This window comes from Manis pentadactyla, chromosome 4 (assembly GCF_030020395.1).
Source record: "Manis pentadactyla isolate mManPen7 chromosome 4, mManPen7.hap1, whole genome shotgun sequence".
Lineage (NCBI taxonomy): Eukaryota > Metazoa > Chordata > Mammalia > Pholidota > Manidae > Manis > Manis pentadactyla.
The window spans coordinates 63770634-63783308 of record NC_080022.1 but is presented as its reverse complement, the minus strand read 5'-3'; the positions used below and the strand labels follow the sequence as shown (position 1 = coordinate 63783308).

General features: G+C 35.0%; 1 protein-coding gene across 1 annotated transcript in view; it reads right to left on the bottom strand.

The window, feature by feature from the left end:
- The window catches only part of MSH4 (mutS homolog 4), an 84424-nt gene that overhangs the window by 41728 nt on the left and 30021 nt on the right, over nucleotides 1-12675 (bottom strand). The window contains exon 8 of the mRNA XM_036890319.2: nucleotides 9741-9808. Within this exon, the coding sequence (XP_036746214.2) occupies nucleotides 9741-9808 (68 nt within the window). The remainder of the gene's footprint in view (nucleotides 1-9740; nucleotides 9809-12675) is intronic.

The following is a 12675-nucleotide window of genomic DNA, read 5'->3' as shown; positions in this document are numbered from 1 at the left end:
GAGGAAGGCCTCGCCTATGGCAGCTACAAACAAAGCAGAGGCTTACACCTGGGTGCTCAGTCCACTGGTTCTAACAGTGGAGACTGCAGTGCAGCCAGGAAGGAGGAAACAGTTCCTTCCTCCCTGCAGGCACAAGCACTGCTCCCCTGCAACCCCTGACATCACTTCAGGGGCTGAGCAGCTCCAGAGACTAGAGCTTCTGGGCACTAGAGGGCACCACATACAAATATGAAAAGTCAAAGGAACCTGGTTCAAACCAAAATCTTACAAACGCCAGAAAAAGGGCCAAGTGAAACTGAACTCATCAATCTTCCTGAGAATTCAAAATAAAAATCATAAACATGCTCATGGAGATACGGAAAAATATTCAAGATCTGAAGAATGAATTTAGGATGGAGATTCAATTATTAAGGAATTACATATCTGAAATGAAACATGTAATGAAGGGACTTAAAAACAAATTAGATGTAGTAGAAGACATGGTAAATAGAATAGAATAGAAATTAGAGAAGAGGAATACAAAGAAGCTGAGGCACAGAGAAAATAAAGGATCTCTAAGAATAAAAGCATATTGAGAGAACTGTGTGACCATCCAAATGGAACAATATTCACATAATACGGGTACCAGAAGAAGAAGAAGAGAGAGAAAGTGATAGAAAGTGTCTTTGAGGAGGTAATTGCTGAAAACTTCCCCAATATGGGGAAGGAGATAGTCTCTCAGGCCATGGGGGTGCACAGACATCCCAACACAAGGGATCTAAGGAAGACAACACCAAGACATATAATAATTAAAGTGGCAAAGATCAAGGATGGACAGACTTTTAAAAGCAGCTAGAGAGAGAAAAAAGATCACATACAAAGTAAGACCCATTAGGCTATCATCAGACTTCTCAACAGAAACCTTAGAGCCAGAAGGGAGTGACATGAAATATTTAATGCAATAAATAGAAGGGCTTGAACCAAGAATACTCTACCCAGCAAGGTTATAGTTTAAACTTGAAGGAGGGATTAAACAATTTTGAGATAACCAAAAGCTGAGAGACTTTATCTCCCACAAACCTAGTCTACAGTGTATTTTGGAGGGACTGCTATAGATGGAAGTATTTGTAAGGTTAAATATCTGTCAACAGGGGAGATAAAATGATGGTAAAGAAAGTAGAACAATTAAGTATTAAGCAGGTGCAAAATCAAATCAACTACCCCCAAAATCAATCAAGGGATAGACAAAGAGTACAAAATATGATACCTAATATATAAAGAATGGAGGAGGGAAAAAAAACAACCTTTAGGTTTGTTTGCAATAGCATACTAAGTGAGTTAAATTAGACTGTTAGATACTAAGTGAATTACCCTTGAACCTTTGGTAACCATGAAATTAAAGCCTGCAATGGCAATAAGTACATACCTATCGATAATTACCCTAAATGAAAATGGTATGAATGCACCAATCAAAAGGCATAGAGTCACTGAATGGGTAAAAAAACAAGATCCATTTATATGCTACCTACAAGAAACTCACTTCAAAACCAAAGACATACACAGACTGAAAGTAAAGGAATGAAAAAAGATATTTCATGCAACTAATAGGGAGAACAAAGCAGGAGTTGCAGTACTTGTATCAGACAAAATAAACTTCAAAACAAAGAAAGTAACAAGAGACAAAAAAGGACATTACATAATGATAAAAAGGTCAGTCCAACAAAAGGATATAACTATTATAAATATCTATGCACGCAACACCAGATAATCTACATATGTAAAACAAATATTAACAGAATTAAAGAGGGAAATAGAATGCAATGCATTCATTTTAGGAGACTTCAACACTCCATTCACCCCAAACAACAGATCAACCACACAGAAAATAAGTAAGGAGACAGAAGCTCGGAACAATGTATAAGAAAAGATTAATCTAACAGACATCTCCAGAACACTCCATCCAAAAGGAACAGGATACACATTCTTCTCAAGCGCACATGGAACATTTTCAAGAATAGATCATATACTAGGCCACAAAAAGAGTCTCGGTAAATTCAAAAAGATTGAAATTGTACCATCCAGTTTCTCAGACCACAAAGGTATGAAATTAGAAATAACTTACACAGAGAAAGCAAAAAAGCCCACAAACACATGGAGGCTTAATAACATGCTCCTAAACAATCAAAGGATCAAAGACCAAACTAAAACACAGATCAAGCAAAATATGAAGACAAATGACAACAATAACTCAATACCACAAAACCTGTGGGACTCAGCAAAGGCCGTGCTAAGAGGGAAGTATATTGCAATATAGGTCTATCTCAGGAAAGAAGAACAATACCACATGAACAATCTAAACTAACAATTAATGAAACTAGAACAAATGAGGCCCAAAGTCAGTAGAAGCAAGTAGATAATAAAGATCAGAGCAGAAATAAATAATATTGAGAAGAATAAAAAAATAGAAAGAATCAATGAAAGCAGAAGCTCCTTCTTCTACAAAATAAACAACATAGATAAACCACTAGCCAGACTTATCAAGAAAAAAGATAGTCTACACATTTAAACAGAATCAGAAATGAGAAAGGAAAAATCACTACCAACACAACAGAAATACAAAGAATTATGAGAGAATACTATGAAAAATTACATGCTAACAAACTGGATAACCTAGAAGAAATGGACAACTCTCCAGAAAAAAACAAACCTTTCAAGGCTGACCCAGGAAGAAAGAGAAAATCTGAACAGACCAATTCCAGCAGCAAAATTGAATTAGTAATCAAAAAACTACCTAAGAAAAAAAGCTTGGACCAGGAGGCTTCACTGCTCATTTTTATCAAACATTTAGTGAAGACCTAATACCATCTTATTAAAGTTTTCAAGAGAGTAGAAGAGAACGGAATACTTCCAAACTCATTCTATGAGGCCAGTATCACTCTAATACCAATACCAGGTAAAGACATCACAAAAACAGAATATTACACACCAATATCCCTGATGAACATAGATGCAAAAATACTCAATAAAATATTCACAAACCAAACTCAAAAATACATCAAAGAGATCATACATCATGATCAAGTAGGATTTATTCCAAGGATGCAAGGATGGTACAATACTAGAAAATCCATCAACATCACCCACCACATCAACAAAAAGAAGGACAGAAACCACACGATCATCTCCATAGATGTTGAAAAAGTATTTGACAAAATTCAACATCCACTCATATTAAAAACTCTCAACAAAATGGGTATACAGGGCAAGTACCTCAACATAATAAAGGCCATATATGAGAAACTCACAGCCAACATCATACTTAACATCAAGAAGCTGAAAGCTTTTCCTTTAAGATCAAGAACAAGACAAGGATGCCACTCTCCCCACTTTTATTCAACATAGTACTGGAGTTCCTAGTCAGGGCAATCAGACAACACGAAGAAATAAAAGGCATCCAAAGAAACACAAGGAATCCAGATTGGTAAAGAAGAAGTTAAACTGTCACTATTTACAGATAACATGATATTGTACATAAAAAACCCTAAAGACTCCACCCCAAAACTACTAGAACTGATATCGGAATACAGTAAAGTTGCAGGATAAAAAATAAACGCACAGAAATCTGTGGCTTTCCTATACACTAACAATGAGCCAACAGAAAGAGAAATCAGGAAAACAATTCCATTTACAACTACATCAAAAAGAATAAATACCTAGGAATAAACCTAACCAAAGAAGTGAAAGACTTATACCCTGAAAACTATAAGACACTCTTAAGAGAAATTAAAGAGGATACTAACAAATGGAAACTCATCCCATGCTCTTGGCTAGGAAGAATTAATATTGTCAAAAAGGCCATCCTGCCCAAAGCAATATACAGATTTGATGCAATCCCTATCAAATTACCAACAACATTCTTCAACGAACTGGAACAAATAGTTCAAAAATTCATATGGAAACACCAAAGACCCCAAATAGTCAAAGCAATCCTGAGAAGGAAGAATAAAGTGGTAGGGATCTCACTCCCCAACTTCAAGCTCTACTACAAAGCCATAGTAATCAAGACAATTTGGTACTGGCACAAGAACAGAGCCACAGACCAGTGGAACAGATTAGAGACTCCAGACATTAACCCAAACATGTATGGTCAATTAATATTCAATAAAGGAGCCATGAACATACAATGGGGAAATGACAGTCTCTTCAACAGATGGTGCTGGCAAAACTGGACAGCTACATGTAAGAGAATGAAACTGGATTACTGTCTAACCCCATACACAAAAGCAAATTCAAAATGGATCAAAGACCTGAATGTAAGTCATGAAACCATAAAACTCTTAGAAAAAAACATTGGCAAAAATCTCTTGGATATAAACATGAATGACTTCTTCATGAATATATCTCCCTGGGCAAGGAAAACAAAAGCAAAAATGAACAAGTGGGACTATGTCAAGCTAATAAGCTTCTGTACAGGAAAGGACACCATCAATAGAACAAAAAGGTATCCTATAGTATGGGAGAATATATTCGTAAATGACAGATCCAATAAAGGCTTGACATCCAAAATATATAAAGAGCTTACGCACCTCAACAAACAAAAAGCAAATAATCCAATTAAAAAATGGACAGAGGATATGAACAGACAGTTCTCCAAAGAAGAAATTCAGATGGCCAACAGACACATGAAAAGATGCTCCACATCACTAGTCATCAGAGAAATGCAAATTAAAACCACAATGAGATATCACCTCACAACAGTAAGGATGGCCACCATCCAAAAGACAAACAACAACAAATGTTGGTGAGGTTGTGGAGAAAGGGGAACCCTCCTACACTGCTGGTGGGAATGTAAATTAGTTCAACCATTGTGGAAAACAATATGGAGGTTCCTCAAAATGCTCAAAATAGACTTACCATTTGACCCAGGAATTTCACTTCTAGGAATTTACCCTAAGGATGCAGCACTCCAGTTTGAAAAAGACAGATGCATCCCTATGTTTATCACAGCACTATTTACAATAGCCAAGAAATGGAAGCAACCTATGTGTCCATCAGTAGATGAATGGATAAAGAAGATGTGGTACATATACACAATGGAATATTATTCAGCCATAAGAAGAAAACAAATCCTACCATTTGCAACAACATGGATGGAGCTAGAGGGTATAATGCTCAGTGAAATAAGCCAAGTAGAGAAAGACAAATATCAATGATTTCACTCATCTGTGGAGTATAAGAACAAAAGAAAAACTGAAGGAACAAAACAGCAACAGAATCACAGAACCCAAGAATGGACTAACAGTTACCAAAGGGAAAGAGACTGGGGAGAATGGGAGGGTAGGGAGGGATAAGGGTGGGGAGGAAGAAAGGGTGTATTATGATTAGCATGTATAATGTGGGGGGTGGGAGAAAGGGAAGGGCTTTGCAACACAGAGAAGACAAGTAGTGATTCTACAACACGTTACTATGCTGATGGACAGTGACGTCATGGGGTTTGTGGGGGGGACTTGGGGTAGGGGAGAGCCTAGTAAACATAATGTTCTTCATGTAATTGTAGATTAATGATAACAAAATAAAAAATATATATATAAAAAGAAAGACATCCAGATTGGCAAGGAAGAAGTTACACTGTCACTGTTTGTAGATGACATGATATTGTACATAAAAAAAACCAGAGTCCACTCCAAAACTATTAGATCTAATATTTGAATTCAGCAAAGTTGCAGGATACAAAATTAGTACACAGAAATTTGTTGCATTCCTATACATTGATGATGAACTAGCAGAAAGAGAAATCATGAAAACAATTCCATTCACAATTGCATCAAAAAGAATAATAAACCTAACAAAGGAAGTGAAAGACCTATACTCTGAAAACTACAAGACACTCATGAGAGAAATTAAAGAATATACAATAAATAGAAACACATCCCATGCTCATGGCTAGGAAGAATTAATATTGTCAAAATGGCCATTCTGCCTAAAACAACCTACAGATTTGATGCAGTCTCTATCAAAATACCAACAGCATTCTTCAACAAACTAGAGCAAGTAGTTCTAAAATTCATATGGAACCAAAAAAGACCCCAAATAGCCAAAACAATCCTGAGAAGAATAAAGCTGGTGGGATTGCACTCCCCAACTTTAAACTCTACTACAAAGCCACAGTTATCAAAACAATTTGATACTGGCACAAGATCCATAGACCAATGGAACAGACTAGAGCCCAGATATAAACCCAAGCATATATGGTCAATTAATATATGATAAAGGATGCATGGGTATACAATGGGGAAATGACAGCTTCTTCAATAACTGGTGTTGGCAAAACTGGACAGCTACATGCAAGAGAATGAAACTGGATTATTGTCTAACCCCGTACACAAAAGTAAACTCAAAATGGATCAAAGACTTGAATGTAAGTCATGAAACATAAAACTCTTAGAAGAAAACATTGGCAAAAATTTCTTGAATATAAACATGAGCAACTTTTTCCTGAATGCATTTCCTCGGGCAAGAGAAACAAAAGCAAAAATGAACAAATAGGACTAAAAAGCTTCTGTAGAACAAAGGATGCCATCAGCAAAACAAAAAGTCTTCCTACAGTATGGGAGAATATATTTGTAAATGACATATCTGACAATGGGTTAACATCCAAAATACATAAAGAACTCACATGCCTCAACACCCAAAAAGCAAATAACCCAATTAAAAAACGGGCAGAAGATATGAACAGACACGTCTATAAAGAAGAAATTCACATGGCCAACAGGCACATGAAAGAACGCTCCACATCACTTATTATCAGGGAAATGCAAATTAAAACCACAATGAGATATCACCTCATACCAGTTGGGATGGCCAACATAGAAAAGACTAAGAACAACAAATGCTGGTGAGGGAACAGAGAATGGGGAACCCTCTTACAAGGCTGGTGAGAATGTAAACTAGTTCAACCATTGTGGAAAGCAGTATGGTGGTTCCTCAAAAAACTAAAAATAGAAACACCATTTGACCCTGGAATTCCACTCTTAGGATTTTACCCAAAGAAAACAACTTTTCAGATTCAAAAAGACATGTTCACCCCATGTTTATCGCAGCACTATTTACAATGGCTAAGATATGGAAGCAACCTAAGTGTCCATCAGTAGATGAATGGATAAAGAAGATATGGTACATATACACAATGAGTATTATTCATCCATGAGAAAGAAACAAATCCTACCATTTTCAACAACACGGATGGAGCTAGAGGGTATTATGTTCAGTGAAATAAGTCAGGCAGAGAAAGACAAATACAAATGATTTACCTCATTTGTGGAGTATAACAACAAAGCAAAACTGAAGGGGCAAAATAGCAGACTCACAGACTCTAAGAAGGGACTAGTTGGTACCAAAGGGGAGGGGTGCAGGCGGGTGGGTGGGGAGAGAGAGAGAGAATGGGATTGTGGGGTATCATGATTGGTGCACATGGTGTGTGTGGGGTCATGGGGAAGACAGTATAGCTCAGAGAAGACAAATAGGGACTCTGTGGCATATTACTACACTGATGTACAGTGACTGCAATGGGATATGGGGGGGGACCGATAATAAGGGTGAATGTAATAACCACATTGTTTTTTTTGTGAAACCTTCATAGGAGTGTATATCAATGATACCTTAATTAAAAAAAAGAATATACTGTACAGTACATATAACATACAAAATATATGTTAATCAGCTATATATGTTATTGGTAAGGCTTCTGGTCAACAGTATGCTATTAGTAATTAAGATTTTTGGAGAGTTCAAGTTATATGCAGATTTTCAACTACACAAGGACTTGGCACTTCTTGTCCCTGTGCTGTTCAACAGCCAACTGTATTTTATATCAGCAGCCCTAGGGAACTAATAACATACTAATTGTCAGTATAGAGTAGCCATTTCCTATTCCTACATTGCATTGCATTTTTCTGTGAAAAATACATCATTCATAAGTAAAACTGTTCCTTATTTAAGATTTTTTTCATTTGAAAAATGTCATTCAAAGCAGTGGCTTTTGGCAAAAGGTCATACAGGATAAGTGTAGTGCTTTGTGTGTTTATATTCATAATTGATCATTCATTTTTCATGTGATCTTTTTATACCTTGTTTTACAAAAAGTGTTCTTCCTCAGAATGAACTGCTCCTTGTGTAGGTGTATATTCTATATGTAGCTGTGAAGACGTGGGTTCAGGCTCTTTCTACACCACCATCTTGGACCCACATTTAGTGAACTCACGTTAATATTAAACACAATAGACTTCAGAGCAAAAAATATTACTAGGGAAAAAGAGCATCATTTTATAATGATAAAGGGGTCAATTCATTAAGAAGACATAGCAACCTTAAATGTTTCTGTACCTAATAACAGGCCTCCTATATACATTAGATAAAAACTGAGAACTTCAAGGAAGAGGCAAAACCATAAATACAGTTAAAAATATCAATACCCTTCTCTCAATAATTGATAGAATAAACCAAAAAATTGAAAGGGATATAGAAGACTTTCAGAACCCTGTCAAACAACTGGAACTAACAAATTTATGAACTACTCCACCCAACAACAGCAAATACGTATTGTACATCACTGCAAACTTTACAAATTTCAACGTGATAATAAGATTATTATGAACAATATGAGGCCAATAAATTTACCAAGTTGAATGAAATGACAAATTCTTTAAACATACAACCTACCAAAGCTCATTCAAGAAGAAAGAGTAACTTGAATAGCATATATTTTTAAGAAGTGTTCAATTCATATTCAAACACTCTACAAAGAAGAGTCGGAATTCACAAATGAAGCCATTCAAATCCAGTCAAACATTTAAGAAAGAAATAATATCAGTTCTACACAAAACCTACTAGAAAACTGAAAAAGAGGGAACACTTCCAAACTCATTTTATGAAGCAACTCATTTTCTTACAAATATCAGTTGTTTTAAGTTACTTCCCATTTGTATATACTGAACTATAAGATGTTTCAATTATTTAAGGAAACTTCTAGTAGTACTCTGCCTGCCTAACAGCCAAAACTTTTCTAAGTAAAAATGTTTTTATGATAAATGAACCTTAAGAGTGTTATCTCTACAATATAGAAAAAATTTCCTAACAGAGATTAGCCTTCAATGGACTTGGAAAATAGTCAAATTTTAAATCAAACTTTACTCATGCACGACATTTCTTTCCTTTTTAGGCATAGAGACAAAACTATACATGTATTCATTAGGATACTTTTCAATTCACCTTAAAAGGAAGAACAAAACCATCTACTACTTTATTTATGGGATGTGCCTATTAGCAGTAAGTATTTAAATCTGAAAAGTATCCTAAGATATTTCATTCTTATAAGAATATTTGAGGACTAATCAAACTTCACATAATGATCACTTTCAAAAGGACCTATAATCTTTGGATCTAACATTTTATCTAGTTAGTTATTAAGCAAATGCTACTACAGTCTAAATTTTGGGAATTATATACAAACTCTTTAAGTAAATATTTAATTAATAAAAACAGGCCAATTCCTCAACTAAGAAACTTTTAGTTTTACTATAACATATAGGATAATACACTGGGGGAAAAAAAGTTTCCTTTAAAAGGGCATAAATATGTTCCAGATATTAACAATTAAGTGCTTCTCCAAAACATCTGGTATTTTCAAATTGTTCATCACATTAAGACACATTATATTACATAATGTATAACAATATAACATATAATGTATACATAAACCATACCGTGTCTTGCTTTGGAATTTGGACTAAAACAGAAAGAAGCTGCTCTGTATCAAGAAATCTTGATATAACTGAAACAAAAAATACAGCATTTAAACCTGTGTTACAGTTTAAAATACAGACTATATAAAATGTTATCCTCAAATAATAAAACAGAACTGTTCTACTTGCAAATATTACTTGTTTTAATTGTAATTTACATGTACCAGGAAGAAAACAATAAACTCTAATGGTCTTTCTCTTAATTTTGATTACTCACAATCTAGTTGAAAAATCTGACACCATTGCTCACTCTTTCCTTCTTGAAACTCTACTTCTCTGGCTTTTAGATGCTGCTTATCATAATTTTCTTCCCACCTTTTTGATCTCTAACTTTTCTTCCTGATACTTAAAAGATAAGATTAAAGCATAGTTCAACCATTAACCATGTAACCTGGAAGTTACCTAACTTATCTGAACTTTAGGTGTGCTCATCTTTTGAATGTAGATAATAACATCTACCTCCTATGGTTAGTGTGAGGATTAAGTGAGATAATATGTGTAAAGTACCTTGTACACACCAGAGCTCAAAACGATTATTTTATTCTTCTCAACTTGTTTTCCATCTTAAAGTATTCTATAAAAGCAAACTGACTGATAACTGTAACCTACCCCTTTTAAACATCCCTGTTTTTTTTAAGTTTACCATTTAACATACAGATCTTTTAAGAATACACTCATTTCCCCATACTTAAAATAAAATAAACTACAGTAATTGTTTCCTAATGTTTCATGGTTATATCATCATCGTAATGTGTGACCTCAAAATTTTTTTGTAGATTTACTGATACTTTCACAAAGTGGCCCCAACTTGCTTTCCTTTAAAAAAATGGAAAAGCAAAAAATTTTGTGTCACGTGCTTCCTGTTCAAACTGCCAGGCATCTCTTGATAGTTTTCAGTTTGCCTGCCTCTAGAACCATGCCCCTTTCTAATTTGCCACTTCTACAAATAATTATGTTAAAATTGTGTTTAAAAAATTAGAGTAAATAGGCTGAATATACTACTGTTGTACTGTTCGATAAGACATACTACTATTATGACATTTTACATGTGATACCACCAATCAGATCTTAAGCCCTCACATAGATTGGCCTTTCTCTTTTTTAGTCTCTTCCTTTTTCCTTTCCCCAAATCTACCATGACAACCAGAATAATGTTTCTAAAATAAGGATTAAATAATATTACTCTCTTGGTTTAGAATCATCAGCTCCCTATTACCTGCAGAATAAAATCCAAATGTCTTAGCATTATATAAAAGCCCTTCATAAGCTAGCACCAATCTTCATTTTCTGCTCTTTTTCCCCAAGGCTTCAAGTCATAAATAACTACTGGCCATGCCTTCAGTACAGGAAGCTCTTTTATATCAACATAAGTATATCTACAGAAGCTTATGTTAAATCTACCTTCCCCAACTTCACAGAAAAGCAAGTGTACCCCAGGAAATAATGACTTCAAGGTCACAGCAAATGGCACCTACACCAGATCTTTATCCCAGCCATCACATACAAAAACATTTCTGTTATCTATATGCTCATCAACATACCCTGCATAGGCATGTTCCCTCAGTCTTGAATACCATTTATGGGATTCTCCTGTTGTCAAAATCCACTCATTTCCTTAAACAGAGCTGAAATATTATTTGTGAACTATGAATCCTTAATTCTATCCTTATCCCACTCCCTCCTATGTGTTCACATAAAATACTCAATTATTATTGCATTTATCACACTGAATCATAATTATTTAGAGTTCTGTCTCCCTAACATGAATGTAAGGTCCTCGAGGACAGAAACTTGCAGTTTAATTTCCCTCAATGTTTTATCCCTCATACCTGTAGAATGGCCATAATAGGTACTTTTTAAAAATTAGTTTTGAATTCTCATTTTAGTAAACTATAAAAATTACCCTCTACTTTATTCAGTTTCTATTTCCCTACTTTATCACATGTTAAGATAAATTAGAAACTATCAGGTATAGAAAACATAAAAGTGTTTAACATTTGCAAATGCCATTTTAAAGCTTTCAATTATAAGGAATTATAAAACTTAAATAAAAATTAAAGTTTCAAAGAAAATCCAAAATTTTCATTAGAATCTCAACACATAAAACATAATAATCCTGGGAACAGCACAATATGGTTTTCAATAGTTTCAACAAGAAACCAAGTTTAACAAATTATGAATAACCATTATGTCCTAGTCTTATACAAGAATCATCTAACAAAACATGTACGTGCAATACCGTAAGATATGTGCCAGAAGAAAAGCTGGAGAAAACACATAGAAAAGATGCCTAACACAGACATGGGGAGTCAGAGAAACCTCTAGCAGAAATGACATTTACACTGAAATGGTAAAGGATAAACTAGTTTGCAAAAGAGCAGCTTGAGAGGAGGGGGTGCAGGGAAGGAGGAGGAGAAAGAGTCTCAGTAAATACTACCAAGTGCAAAGGCCAGAATATCAGAGAGAATATGTTTAAGTAACCAAAAGAAGTTCAATTACACTACAAGGCAGAATGGAAAGTTAGGAGTAGTGAGAGATACTGTGGGAAATGACAAGAAAAAAGCCATATAGAAGAGTCTGGATTTTATCATGAAAGTCACAAGCAGAGACTGAAGGATTTTATGCAAGTGGGTATCTGGTAGCCCCCTAAGATGCCCATATCCTAATCTCTGGAACCTGAAAAAATGACACCTGGTAAAAGAGACTTTGAAGATGGGGATTAAGTTAAACATTTTGAAGTGGAGAGACTACTCTGGATTATTTGTTAGTCCCAAAGTGATCACAAAGGTCCTTTATATAGGAGGGAGCCAGGAGAATTAGAGAGAGAAGATATAAGAGCAAAAGCAGAGATCATGAATAGAGAAGACACTATACTGCTGGCTTTGAAGACGGAGGA